General features: G+C 37.7%; 1 protein-coding gene across 1 annotated transcript in view; it reads left to right on the forward strand.

Annotated features, from left to right (window-relative positions):
- The window catches only part of WDR75 (WD repeat domain 75), a 34,375-nt gene extending 23,612 nt beyond the window's left edge, over positions 1–10,763 (forward strand). The window contains exons 12-21 of the mRNA XM_065931913.1: positions 303–478; positions 1,619–1,776; positions 2,244–2,424; positions 3,291–3,385; positions 4,537–4,632; positions 5,216–5,385; positions 5,874–5,933; positions 8,631–8,780; positions 9,128–9,219; positions 9,502–10,763. Of these exons, the coding sequence (XP_065787985.1) occupies positions 303–478; positions 1,619–1,776; positions 2,244–2,424; positions 3,291–3,385; positions 4,537–4,632; positions 5,216–5,385; positions 5,874–5,933; positions 8,631–8,780; positions 9,128–9,219; positions 9,502–9,706 (1,383 nt within the window). The 3' untranslated portion in view covers positions 9,707–10,763. The remainder of the gene's footprint in view (positions 1–302; positions 479–1,618; positions 1,777–2,243; positions 2,425–3,290; positions 3,386–4,536; positions 4,633–5,215; positions 5,386–5,873; positions 5,934–8,630; positions 8,781–9,127; positions 9,220–9,501) is intronic.
- Positions 10,764–13,908: the final 3,145 nt, after the last annotated feature.

The raw sequence follows: 13,908 nt of genomic DNA on the forward strand, positions 1-13,908 counted from the left end.
AAACAAAAGAAAAACATTACTGTAGTCTAAGATTTTGTTCTAAGATCTATAAATGGAGCATAATCATTACTGGAATTCAAGATCATTGAAAAATTATCACCACTGAATTTATGTTATATGCTTCATTTTTTATTGGCATTTTTGATCACCATAAGTAATGGTTAGTTCATTTTTGTCTAAAAGCCTGTTACTGTAGATTCCAGAAGGTATCTATGATGTGGTTAATTAATATTCCTTGAATGCTTTAACATTTACATATTTACTTTAATAAAAATTTTTTATTATTTTTTTTAACCCACCAGTTAGATATTATACAGCAAGAGTATATCAATGATTCTGGTCTGATCCAAATTGAGCTAACAAAGGCTGCATTTGGCTGCTCTGGTAGTTGGCTTGCAACCGTGGAGCAACGTCAAGAAAAGGAAACTGAACTTGAATTGCAAATGAAACTGTGGATGTATAATAAGAAAACACAAGGGTAATATTATCTATATAGCTGTTTGATTTCAGAGCAGAAAATTATTTGACTTTCCAGATTGCGGTTTCGATTGTTGGTCTTTTTGATACATTTATATTAAGAGAAATGAAGGAAGTGTTACTCCTCTGATACAGCCTCTCAGCTTTCTGCTCTGAGAAAGCAGTGGTGTCCTCCATGGTATGAGTCACTTCATTGCATGCAGGAGGAAACATGGAGAAGTGACAGCCCCCAGGACACACCTGATTCAGGCAGATCCGGAACTAGGACGCAGCTGTCTCCCTTGGCTCTCTTACTCATGTTATATACTACCTTCTTTGGGAAAGATGACAGTGGTAGGTGGTGGAAGTGTGGTGTGCTGTAGTTTCGACAGCATAAGGGCCCACTAGTTTCTCGCAGTATGGCTGTAATAGCTGTTTATCAAGTCCTTGCTTGTCAAGAACCGGCTCAGTGCTCTGTGCCAGTGATCTTGTGAATCTTCACAGGAGAAGCTTGTTGATGCATTTTACAGGTGAGGAAACAGTCCCTCCATACCACTCTCATAACCTGGACTTTTTAAAGATCTGTCAGCCAGAGAGGACCACTGCCCTGATACTCCGGAAAACAGTGCTAGCATGAGCTCCTTTCATTCACACCAGTGTTCTGTCGAGGCAGAAACAAACTTTGGGAGGTAGTTTGGGTGACATTAAATACCGGCCAGGGCAGTTTGAAATAGGTAGTGTTGTTTCTGTACCTTCTTGCCACAAGGAGGTGCTTTATAGCCGTTTCCTTTTGCTTTTTTTTCAAAATAGCGAGGACATGTGTTCTACAGTTTGCCTGTACTTCAGTGTAGTAACCTTTCAAGTATCATGTTTTGACAGACCCCTATTTTATACTCATTCTGTACCAGTAAGTTGACACTACGTAATCATCTGTGTTAATGTAAGTTACACGAGGCCAGAGGTAATGTGCTGGGACACTCTGCGTCTTTTGGCTGTGAGTGACAGAGCACTCAATTGTTGGTCATTCTGGGTGGTAATATATAAGTTGTCTATTCTTAAAGATTCTTTTGGAAAATGTGCAACATGTAAGGAATTCTTAATACTCAATGATAGTTTATCGTATTGTCCTGATATAAAAATAAATTGGTTTCCTTCCTACTAGGTTTGTTCTTAATACAAAGGTTAACATGCCACATGAGGACCACATCACAGCTCTCTGTTTCTGTAATGCAGAAAAATCTGAAAATTCCACGTTGGTTACAGCAAGTAAAGATGGTCACTTCAAAGTGTGGATATTAACAGATGATTCTGATATATACAGTAAGTTGCTTAAATATAGTATATGCATATGTAGTTTACAAGTTTAAGAATTGATATGTTTAACTCTCATGAGAATTATATCCATTCTGGGAGGATTTTTTCAGCTATAATTCTGTAGACCATTGCCTAATTTCAAATGATTTGAGAAATAACATTTTTACATTCCTTCTTTCCCAAATCTTTACTTATTTTATGACATTTTTGATTAATTGTGTGCTAATTCTCCATTCTATGGGGGAAGAGTTTTAAAAAAGTTACTCCCTTTTGCAGTTACACCCTTTACTGTTCCACTAGAGGAAGGTCAGGGTCTCTTGGAAGGGATGCAAATTTCATATCAGTCAATAATTTGTAACTAAATTTGGGGGAGGAAAGTGTTTTGTTGTTTCCTTGTTTTTTAATGTGTGTCTAATAAATTCCCTAAAGTACTGTCTAGCATTATACTGTGTCTTTGCTCTACATTTCCGCAGAGAAGGCTGTTGGCTGGACCTGTGACTTTGTGGGCAGCTATCATAAATACCAAGCAACTCACTGTTGTTTCTCTGAAGATGGCTCCTTACTAGCAGTTAGTTTTGAAGAAATAGTTACAATATGGGATTCAGAGACTTGGGAACTTAAATGTACATTTTGTCAACGAGCTGGGAAAATAAGGTAGGTGAATAATTGGGAGAGTATAAACTACTGGATTTTTTTTAATTCAAACAAGTCTTTCTGCATAAACGTGAATAATAATTTATGCTTTCTCCAAAGGTATCCTTTGTGCCAGGGTGCCAGCAACTCACCACAACACTGGGAGGCTAAGAAACATTGTTTGTGAGCCGTGCACACTAGTTTTCTTGGTTGTGCTACAAAACAGTAGATGCCATGCCTCATGAGCCTCAGTAGATCCAGACAGTTTCTCTCATCTTCATAAAAGCAATGTTATGCTCAAACTTCATTATTTGTAATAATGGCAAGGGAATTGACAATAATATCTTCCATTTTATTTCAGGTCACTTGAGCATTTGAGGACAGAATGCCTAATTGTTTCTAATTTCTAATATATGTAATTCTGAATTTACTTTATAAAACTTCACAATTCATATTGCAAACCTGCCTCTTGAGGCACAAAAAAAAGCATAAAAGGTTTTAAGTAACTTGGTATGTTTCACATACATGTTCTCTATATGTGCCATTTACTATACCGTACAGCATATTAGAAAAGAATTGGTCATCAAATCCGTTTTCCTAAAGAAACAAAATAGCCTTTTGTGCTCCTTACTCCCTTTTTCTGCAGGATAATTATGAACAAAAACATATGTGTGTATCTAAAAGTCTGCATCTGCAACTGAGTGTGATAGAACTAACTTGTTACCTTCCTTGTTTTAATATAAAGCAAGAAGTCAGCAGTCCTTTGTAACTGAGTATAGCAGAACTAACTTGTTACCTTCCTTGTTTTAATTTAGGGTGGGAAGTCTGCAGCCCTTTGTAACCGAGTGTGGTAGAACTAAATTGTTAACTTCTTTGTTTTAATCTAGGCACCTTTGCTTTGGGAGATTGACTTGTTCCAAGTATCTTCTTGGTGTCTCTGAAAATGGCATTCTGTGCTGTTGGAATCTGCTCAGTTGTGCATGTAAGATTTCTTTTTTGCTATAAAGTGGTATCAGAGCACATATGAAAATTTGGAGTGCTATGCCTGTAGTAATAGACTTTGATTACAGTTGACTCTTGAGTGATGCAGGAGTTAGGGTCATTGACCCTCTGCCCAATCAAAAATTCATGTATAACTTAGAGACAACTCTCTGTGGATTCAATTAGCCTTGGATTGAACAGTGCTGTCGCTTTTGCTGTTTTAGAAGTCTACATATATGTGTGCCTGCTCAGTTCAAATTCGTGTTATTCAAGGGTCCACTGTATTTATAAAGGGCTTCCCAGGTGGCAGTGGTGGTAAAGAATCCACCTGCCAACGCAGGAGACGCAAGAGACTCAGCTTTGTTCACTGGAAGGAGGTTTATTCCCTGAAGTAGGAAATGGTACCCTGCTCCGGTGTTCTTGCCTGGAAAAGTCCGTGGACAGAGGAACCTGCAGGTTTACAGTCCATGGGGCCACAAGGAGTGGACACGACTGAGCACACACGTGTAGATCTGCTCAGTTCAGATCCATGTTGTTCAAAGTCAGCTGTGTTTATAAATTGCCTAATTTTCAACAAATCAGCTTCCATTGTCCTTGCTTTTTCCCCACTGTCTTCAGTGTGTATGACTGCTGCCCTCCATATTCTCCATCCTCAACAATTTGTGGAAAGTTTCTCTAATTCATAATGCATATTAACCTGCAGTGCCCCTGTCAGCATTAAATTTGAATGGAGCATATTAACAGTCCTCCTAACAAACATGGACTCTGGCATTTTAGTTATTCAAGTATGTTTGGAAGGCATGGTGGTTGCTTAAAAATGAATGTTTATAACTTTTTTTATATTCTCTACAATGATTCTGGTTAACATTTTGCCCACATTTAGCAGTAGTGGAAAAGCAGCAGACCATGGTTGCACTGAAATAATAACCATTTCATTGTATGTGGAAGAGACTGTTTTTTTGCTTCCTGCCCCTCGTCTCAATGCAGATTTCCACATATAATTTCAGTATGTTGACTGTGTATTAATCTGAAAGCATAAAAATCCCTCTTCCTGAGAATAATAAAATTGATTGTCCCAATAAATATTGAGTACCTACTTTAAGAAAGCTTTTGGTAAATCTCTTCTTAGAAGTGAATCCCTTTTTCCCCCAGTGGAATGGAGTACGAAATTAAATGTGAGAGTTATGGAACCTGATCCCAATTCAGAGAATATTGCTGCAGTCGCTCAGTCTTCTATGGGTTCAGACTGTAAGTACACACATTCTTTGACAGAAGAAATCTGTTACCTAAATTTTCTTTTTAACATCTTTCATGTAATGTGAGCTAAACTTAACTGCAGATCAGAAGACACTTGCCTGACCCCTGCTGTTCCTTGAGTTCCAACTTGAGGATGTACCTCCTTTTTCAGCATGTCATCTGCTCGGTCTTCAAAATCCGAGAGAGATTTCACCTCTGAAGGATTTTGAAACCATCCCCCACGCCCCAAGGAGCTTTAATCGTTCCTTCTCTGTGACCTTAAAGCTTCACAGATCTCTGTTCTAGAGCTTAAGACAAAAAGTACTTCTGTAGGGTTTTGCTCTGTTTTCTGCAGTTGGCCCTGCTCTCAGAAATAGGAGTTTTTCTCTCTCTTTTTCATCTCCAAAGCCCTCGTTCCTAACCTGCTTGAAATAGTAGGCATCACGTAGATACTTGTTGAATCAAAGCCTAAAATAATCATGACCTGGGTCATTTACTCCATGGGGTAAGTCCCAGGGTGAGTGTGGTCCTCCAATCTGAGACTAGAACTAACCTTTGCAGGCAAAATGTTATTGTCTGTTTTTTTTTCCTCTAGTGTTTGTATTTAAACCTAGCGAGCCAAGGCCATTGTATATTCAAAAGAATATCTGCAGAGAGGAAGTCTTGTGGGGAGTGTTTGTTCCCCGAGATGTTCCTGAGTCATTCACCTCAGAAGCTTACCAGTGGCTGAACAGATCCCAGTTTTACTTCCTAACAAAATCACAGGTAACCATCCACCTCAGAAAAGGTGGTCATTTAGTGTGTGTGAAATAGTTGTATTAAGGATTACCCCTTCTCTCCCTACCCACCTCAACCCACTGCCAAATCATCTAATATGCTCAGTACAGTTGTATTACTGGTGGGACTATATTAGCCCCAACTGTTAAGGCTATTTCTTGTATTCATTCATTCTGTGACAGTAAAAAAGATATGATCTAAAAGATAGAGTATTTTGAATTGTATTTGTTAGAATGGCCTTTTTTTAACTTTTTTATTTGATTTACCATAAAGAAATCAGTGGCTTAAATTAGATCCATCAGTTGATTTTTTTTTTTTATATGATCTTTCAGAACCATCTTACAACCGTCACAGCAGTTACTAAATACATTTTCTGTGAGCATATATATATATATCAGCAGGAAAGGCTGACATCTTTTTCTAACTTTAATATCTACAGTTTGTATTTTGCATCATGAATTGACCTCTCTTTTCAGAGTTTATTGACGTTCAGTACACAGTCTCCAGAAGAGAAACTCACACCCACAAGCAAACAGGTACGTTCTGCTCACTTGTAGCTCAGATCATGTACATTGCCTACCTGCAGAGATAAGGTTATCTTTCAGAACTCAGCTATGACAAAAATGTTTTACCTGCCCTGAAGTGGAGTTTTAAATTATATAATTAGAAACTACTTGCTTCATTTGATGTCATAGTGGTCTTTGAAAATGTAGTTTTAATTTGTAATATCAGTAATATATGCTTGTGATCCAAAGAATCAAATAGTTTTATGAGACTTCTGTGAGAAAACTTGAACTTCACCACCAAGTGCCATTATCCACAAAGATACTGACTCTCAACTTTTGAGTTGAAGTTTTTATTTACCTCCCTGTCTCTAAGAAACATGTTTATATTGCTAATTCTGGATTTTTCAGATCTAGGCATTAGATTTGGTATTTTCTAATTGTGATCTATTGAAGTAGAAATTTCTTTCACACCCCTCCCCCCAAATACACAACGTACACCCACATACATTCTGCCCCTAATCTTTCCAGTGTAGATAAATCTTAAATTTATCTTAGATCGCTGTTCATCCTTAAAAGTATTAACACAATTCATAACTGGGCCATGCAGTAACAAACAGGTTGCTTTTCCTTTTGTGACCAGCTGCTTTTGCTTTTATCTGGAGTTAATGATTGCTTATCTTTTCATTTGCTCGGTTTCCTGTTCTCATCTAGTGAGAGTGAGAGTGTTAGTCGCTCAGTCACATCCAATTCTTTGCGACCCCATGGACCGTAGCCCACCAGGCTCCTCCGTCCATGGAATTTTCCAGGCAAGAGTACTGGAGTGGGCAGCCATTCCCTTCTCCAGGGATCTTCCCAACCCAGGGATCAAACCTGGGTCTCCTGCATTGCGGGCACCTAAGTCACTACCAAACTCTATCCTAATTGTGTAAGTCCTCTCTCATGGTTTTCATATTAGGTATTCTGAGTCTTGAAGAAATATTTTCAGGAGCCTCTGGCCTGCTTTATTCTGCACTGACTGCCTTGTTATAAACCTAAAACCTGCTGCCCAGCAGTCGTCTTAGGATCGTCATTTGCTGCTCTTCTGGGGTTCAGTCACCTCTGCTGTAGTAGATCCTGTGGTTTATCTCTTGCTCTGGTTACTCCTTTGCTTTGGTAAATAGCTCCCTGTTGGTGCATGGGAAGTAAATTTAAGACACTGAAGGTTTGGACTTGTTTTTATTCTCTCCCATTTGATTGGTTGGTTATGTAGAATTCTAGGTTGAAAAGCATTTTGTCTTAGAACTTTGAAGATACTGTTACACTTTATCTGTAACCTGACTTAGTTTTCTCTGAAAATTCATTGAATTCATTCAGCATTTTTTTGTTGTTCAGTACTGTGTGCTCTAGACATTTGGGGTACCAGTGAATGGAAGGGTCAAGTCTCTAAATTTGTAGTGTTACAGTCTAATAGGAAGATACAGATAAGAAACATGAAGTAAAATACATAGTATTTTAGAAAGTGATTCTTTTTTCCCCCTGTTTTTTATAGTATGAGAGATTTCTTCTTGTTTTTCATCTGATCTTATATATACATATATGTATATGTTCGGGGCTTTTTTTTTCCTCTCTTGTATGGTTTATTTCCATTAGGTTTTTCTTTTCAATCTGTTTTGGAGATTTTCATCAGAGTCTGATGATTCTTGGTTGTCTGCTTTGAATTAAAAGTGAGCAAGATCACCATTTGAAAGTTCGCCTGGATGGAACTTGACCTCTGGTCTCTACTAGCTGACTGAGCTTTTAGGAGAAAATCTCTGAAGTCATCATTTTTAGAACTTTTTCTCTTAAACTGGTCGTTATTACCCAGAAAAACTTCTTCCGAGTTCCTGCCTGAAAGATGTCACCTGACTGCCAGCACTGTGGGAAGCACCCTCTGTGGACCACAGCTGCCTTCAGCTGTGCACCCCTCACCCCTCCACACACCAAGCTGTCCAGTCTAAAGACACACTCTGCTTTGCTCTTCAAGGAACATACTGCCAGCCTTCTGCTGAGGCTGAGGAGGAGATATGGAAATCTGAGAGCTCTCAAAATGGACTTTAACCAAGCTAACTGGTTTTCTTTCTTTTTTTTTCTTTTTTTTTTTTAGCCTTTTTCAGAGGTACTATTAGTACCAGTTCTTGAGCATTGTGAGATTCTACAGCATGCATTTGGAGAAGGAAATGGCAACCCACTCCAGTATTCTTGCCTGGAGAATCCATGGACAGAGGAGCCTGGCAGGCTACAGTCCATGGGGTCACAAGAGTTGGACATGACTTGGTGACTAAACCAGCACCACCATAGCATAAATTGGGGTGCTCTTACGTAGCTTCCTCCACCACCAGCTTAGAATCCTGTTCTCTTAGGTCTGCTGGGTTAGTTACCACCTTCAGCCTGCTTTCCACTTTCCCCTTCACCCAGTTTCTTTATTACTGTAGATATGCCCTTTTGAAAACCCCTTTGCTGCTATTTTTGTAGGACTGGGGGAAGAAGTAGTGGTAGATGTACATTTTGTTCTGTCACCTAAGTGTCCGCTGTGGGCTTTTCTCAGAGTCAATGGACTAGTCTCAGTTGCTTTACTTGTGAAGTGAAAAGATCATACAAGATAATACCTACAATTCCTCTCATCCCTGTTATTTATTACTGTAGTACTTGAATCAGAGGCAGTTCCTCCTTTTTTATTGAAACTATTTCCCTGTTCTTTAACCCTTACAGTTATTAGCAGAAGAAAGTCTTCCAACAACCCCATTTTATTTCTTACTGGGAAAGCACAGGCAGCAGCAGCAGAATGACAAGTTAAATGAAGCTCTGGAGAATGAGCTGGTACAGCTGCCCTTAACAGAAAACATACCTGCAATTAGTGAGGTAAGTAATTATTAATTACGTAAGTTTATTATAATACTGAAACTAGTAGTATAAATTAATTGTTTATGCCTATGTGACATGGGTTAAATGCAGCAAAGCACTTTAAGGTTGGAATTTTTGTATAATAAATCTGTAACAAATAATTTTTGGATTTTGGATTTTTTTGGATTTGTATATTGTGCAACTTTAATTCTCAAACTAAATGGCATAAAATTTAGGATTTCTGATGGGGTTGGAGAAGGGGTTGTTTGCATAAAAGTAGGGGTTCTTTGGTTTTTCATCAGCAGCCTGGTGAAAAGCCTTGGCGTTTCCTCTTTTTAAATGAAACTTTTTCTGCTTTACTCCAGCTTCTTCGCACTCCAGCCCATGTGCTGCCATCTGCTTCGTTCCTCTGCTCCCTGTTTGTGAACTCACTGCTGCTGTCTCAGGAGACTAAGGGGTAAGGCAGCTCATTAGATGTGTTCCGATGCTCTGAGAAACAGGATGGTTTGTGATAGCGTTGATCAGAATATTCTTTCCCTGTGTTTCTCTTTCAGCTTTAACTTGTATTTACAGGGTATAGAATTACTAAGTCAAATAAATAAAATAAAAGTGTATCAGTAACAAGAATTTTCATTAATTTTGTTCATAAGATTTTTTTCATAAGTATCTTAAATTAGGAAGTTTATTGTTTAGAAATGTTTTTCAATAGTAATTGCATTTTATTCTGTTATTGTTAAAGTGCTGAAGAAAATCCTGATGATGTCAATATGGAAGAAGAAAAAGAAAGTGATGATTCAGATGAAGAAAGTAATTTCACTGAAAAGATCCAGGATATAAATAACACAGATTTGGAAGAAGACGTTATACATCAGTTGTCAAAATCAGAAGAAAAGGAACTGAAGAAATTTAGGAAAGTAGACTACAGCTGGATAGCTGCTCTCTGAGCCTTGGGGCGTGGGGGAGGGGTTTGCGCTGTGTGTTTGTGTTTTGGTTTGTTTCCGTTGTATGTCGATACCCCACAAATCTATTTAAATGTTATTTCTGCTCTTGAGATGTTAAATACTAACAGGTTTTACTCTTAAGTAACTGGTAATATGAAGTTGTGTTTACGTCATATTTTATAGTTGCCGTATACATCATCTGGTTTCCCCTATCAGCCTTAAAGGAGAGCTGGAAGTTGAACTTGTACAGCGTAAGTCCCTTTATCTGCAATTTGGAGATATAAAAAGTTTTTTTTAAGGTTTTGTAGATAGTGTTTTAATTTCAGAATTTATTTGGTGGCCAAGTATGACTTGAACTGATGTGAGGTTCTCTTTCAGTCTTGATTCATCACTCTTGTATATTTCTCATAGAGAAATTTAGGGAGATGATTTGATTATGGTAGTATTTCACAGACTTCACTGAGGATGTTATATAGTACAAGCTGCCTAAAATCTAAAAAATTCTAAATGCACATCATCTGATTCCATACCTTTCAGAGAAGGTGTCTACTAGTAAATACGGTTTTCATGACAGCCTTAGAGCCAGTAAGAAGAGCTAGTGTTACTCTGTTACTCTGTTATGTGACTCAATACTACTGAGTCACATAATAATCACTTTGGAGTTTTCCAATTCAACGATACTCTTCTATAAAATCTATATTAAAAAGTTAATGCAAAAACAAGTGTACACATCATAAGCGCACATCTCAGGGATTGTCCACAAATTGCTATAAGTGGCTATTTTTTAATATTTTTATTTCTTCAGATTCTGTTTCTACTATTTTGGGAGTTTACACTTTTATATTGGTACTCACTGAAAGTAACCTTTTAAATTTTTATAATACGCTTAAACATCTATATGGTTTATAGACAGAGAGTGTCTTCTACTAACTATCTACTATGGTGGTTAAAACAGCACATTTAACGTCCCTTCATGTCTCTTTATGGCCTCTCCAGTTATTTGGTCATTTTGTTGGTTTTCATGGATGTTAAACACTGTTGAATAAATTCGTACAAAGCAGAACAATTATGGATCTTTTTTTCTCTTGTCACACAGTGTCCCTTGCTCAGTTCTTTTCAGATAGGGTTGTGGAAAAATGATTACAGATTTGATCCCTGCACTTATCATCTTGTAATTTTGTTGAAAGTTCTGTTTTGAGGTTCAGTTCAACTTCTTGAGGGTATAGCTTGTGATCTTAAAATTGCCTTTGTATTTTCTTAATTTTTTCTCTCACTTAATTCATTAGCTTCATTGAATACATCACTTCTTCTAGTCAGAAGATGGTAGAACTGAGGTCTCTGGCCAAGGAGCTACTAGGCAAGAACATAGGAAATGGAGTATCCTTGAACGTTTTGCTCTTAGCCATTCACTCCCTTAGAGCCTCTGCTCTATTTTCTCTTCTGATCTCTGTTCCAACTGAGTGTGGCTTTCAAGATTCAGGTGAATGTTTATTTTATTTTTAAAAATTAGCATTGTAAGTCTTTTTTTTTTTATGCTTTAACTTATTACATTCTTTTTTTCCTTTTTAATATTTTTTATTGAAGGATAATTACTTTGTAGAATTTTGTTTTCTGTCATACCTCAACATGAATCAGCCATAGGTAAACATACATCCCCTCCCTTTTGAACCTCCCTCCCACCTCCCTCCCATCCCACTCCTCTAGATTGATACAGAGCCCCTGTTTGAGTTTCCTGAGCTGTACAGCAAATTCCTGTTGGCTATTTTACATATGGTAATGTAAGTTTCCATGTTACTCTTTGTACACATCTCACCCTCTCCTCCCCTCTCCGGTGTCCATAAGTTTGTCCTCTGTGTCTGTTTCTCTGTTGCTGCCCTGTAAATAAATTCTTCACTACCATTCTTCTAGATTACATATATATGCATTACAATACTATTTCTTTCTTTCTGACTCACTTCACTCTGTATAATAGGTTCTAGGTTCATCTACCACATCAGAACTGACTCAAATGTGTTCCTTTTTATGGGAGAAATATTCCATTGTGTATGTGTACCACAGCTTTTTTATCCATTCATCTATCAATGGACATCTAGGTTGCTTCCATGTTCTAGCTATTGTAAACAGTGCTGCAGTGAACAGTGTGATACATGAGTCTTTTTTCAGTTTTGGTTTCCTCAGGGTATATGCCTAGGAGTGGGATTGCTGGGTCATTTGGCGCTTTTATCCCTGGTTTTTTAAGGAATCTCCATACCGTCTTCCATAGTGGCTGTATCAATTTACATTCCCACCAACAGTGCAAGAGGGTTCCCTTCTCTCCACACCCTCTCTAGCATTTATTTGTAGACTTTTTGATGAGGGCCATCCTGACTGGTGTGAGGTGATAGTTCATTGTGGTTTTGCTTTCCTCTAATAATGAGTGGTGTTAGCATCTTTCATGTGTTTGTTAGTCATCTGTATGTCTTCTTTGGAGAAATATCTGTTTAGATCTTTTTCCCCACTTTTTGATTGGGTGGTTTGTTTTTCTGGCATTGAATTATATGGGCTGCTTGTATATTTTTAAGTTTAATCCTTGGTCAGTTGTTTGATTTGCTATCATTTCCTCCCATTCTGAGGGTTGTCTTTTCACCTTGCTTATGGTTTCCTTTGCTGTGCAAAAGCTTTTAAGTTTAATCAAGTCCCACTTGTTTACTTTTGTTTTTATTTCCGTTACTCTAGGAGGTGGGCCAAAGAGGATCCTGCTGTGATTTATGTCGGAGAGTATTCTGCCTATGTTTTCCTCCAAGAGTTTTATAGTTTCTGGTCTCACATTTAGTTCTTTAATCCATTTTGAGTTTATCTTTGTGTATGGTGTTAGGAATTGTTCTAATTTCATTCTTTTACAAGTGCATGTGTGCGTACTAAGTCACTTCAGTCGTGTCTGACTCTTTGCGACCCCATGGACTGTAGCCCACCAGGCTCCTCTGTCCATGGGATTCTCCAGGCAGAAATACTGGAGTGGGCTGCCATGCCCTTCTCCAGTCTTGTACATGTAGCCATCCAGTTTTCCCAGCACCATTTATTGAAGAGGCTGTCGTTGCCCCATTGTATATTCTTGCCTCCTTTCTCAAAAATAAAGTACCCATAGGTGCATGGGTTGATTTCTGGGATTTCTATCTTGTTCCATTGGTCTATATTTCTGTTTTGTGGCAGTACCATACTGCCTTGATGACTGTAGTTTCATAGTATAACCTGAAGTCAGGAAGGTTGATTCCTCCAGCACCATTCTTCTTTCTCAAGGCTGCTTTGGCTTGGTCTTTTGTGTTTCCTTATAAATTGTGAAATCTTTTGTTCTGGTTCTGTGAAAAATGCCATTAGTAATTTGATAGGGATCGCATTGAATCTGTAGATTGCATTTGATAGTATAGTCATTTTCACAATATTGATTCTTCCTACCCAGGAACATGGAATATCTCTCCATCTGTTTATGTCATCTTTGATTTCTTTCATTTGTGTCTTATATTTTTCTGTGTACAGTTCTATTGTCTCCTTACTTAACTTTATTCCTAAATATGTAATTCTTTTTGTTCCCATGGTGAATAGGATTGATTCCTTAATTTCTGTTTCTGATTTTTCATAGTATATAAAAATGCAAGTGATTTCTGTGTATTGATTTTATATCCTGCAGCTTTGCTAAATTCACTGATTAGCTCTAGTAATTTTCTGATACTATCTGTAGGGTTTTTTTATGTACAGTATCATGTCATCTGCAAACAGTGAGAGCTTTACCTCTTTTCTGATATGGATTCCTTTTATTTCTTTTTCTTCTCTAATTGCTGTAGCTAGGACTTCCAGAACTATGTTGAATAATAGTGGTGAAAGTGGACACCCTTGTCTTGTTCCTGATCTTAGGGGGAATGCTTTCAGTTTTTCACCATTGAGAATAATGTTTGCTATAGGCTTATCATCTATGGCCTTTACTATGTTGAGGTAGGTTCCTTCTATGCCCGTTTTTTGAAGAGTTTTAATCAAATGGGTGCTGAATTTTGTCAAAGACTTTCTGCATCTATAGAGATGATCATATGGTTTTTATCTTTCAATTTGTTAATAATGGTCATCACATCGACTGATTTCTGTATTTTGAAGAATCCTTGCATTCCTGGAATAAACCCAACTTGATCATGGGGTATGAGCTTTTTGATGTGTTGCTGAATTCTGTTTGCTGAAAT

The sequence above is a fragment of the Muntiacus reevesi genome, chromosome 3 (assembly GCF_963930625.1).
Source record: "Muntiacus reevesi chromosome 3, mMunRee1.1, whole genome shotgun sequence".
Lineage (NCBI taxonomy): Eukaryota > Metazoa > Chordata > Mammalia > Artiodactyla > Cervidae > Muntiacus > Muntiacus reevesi.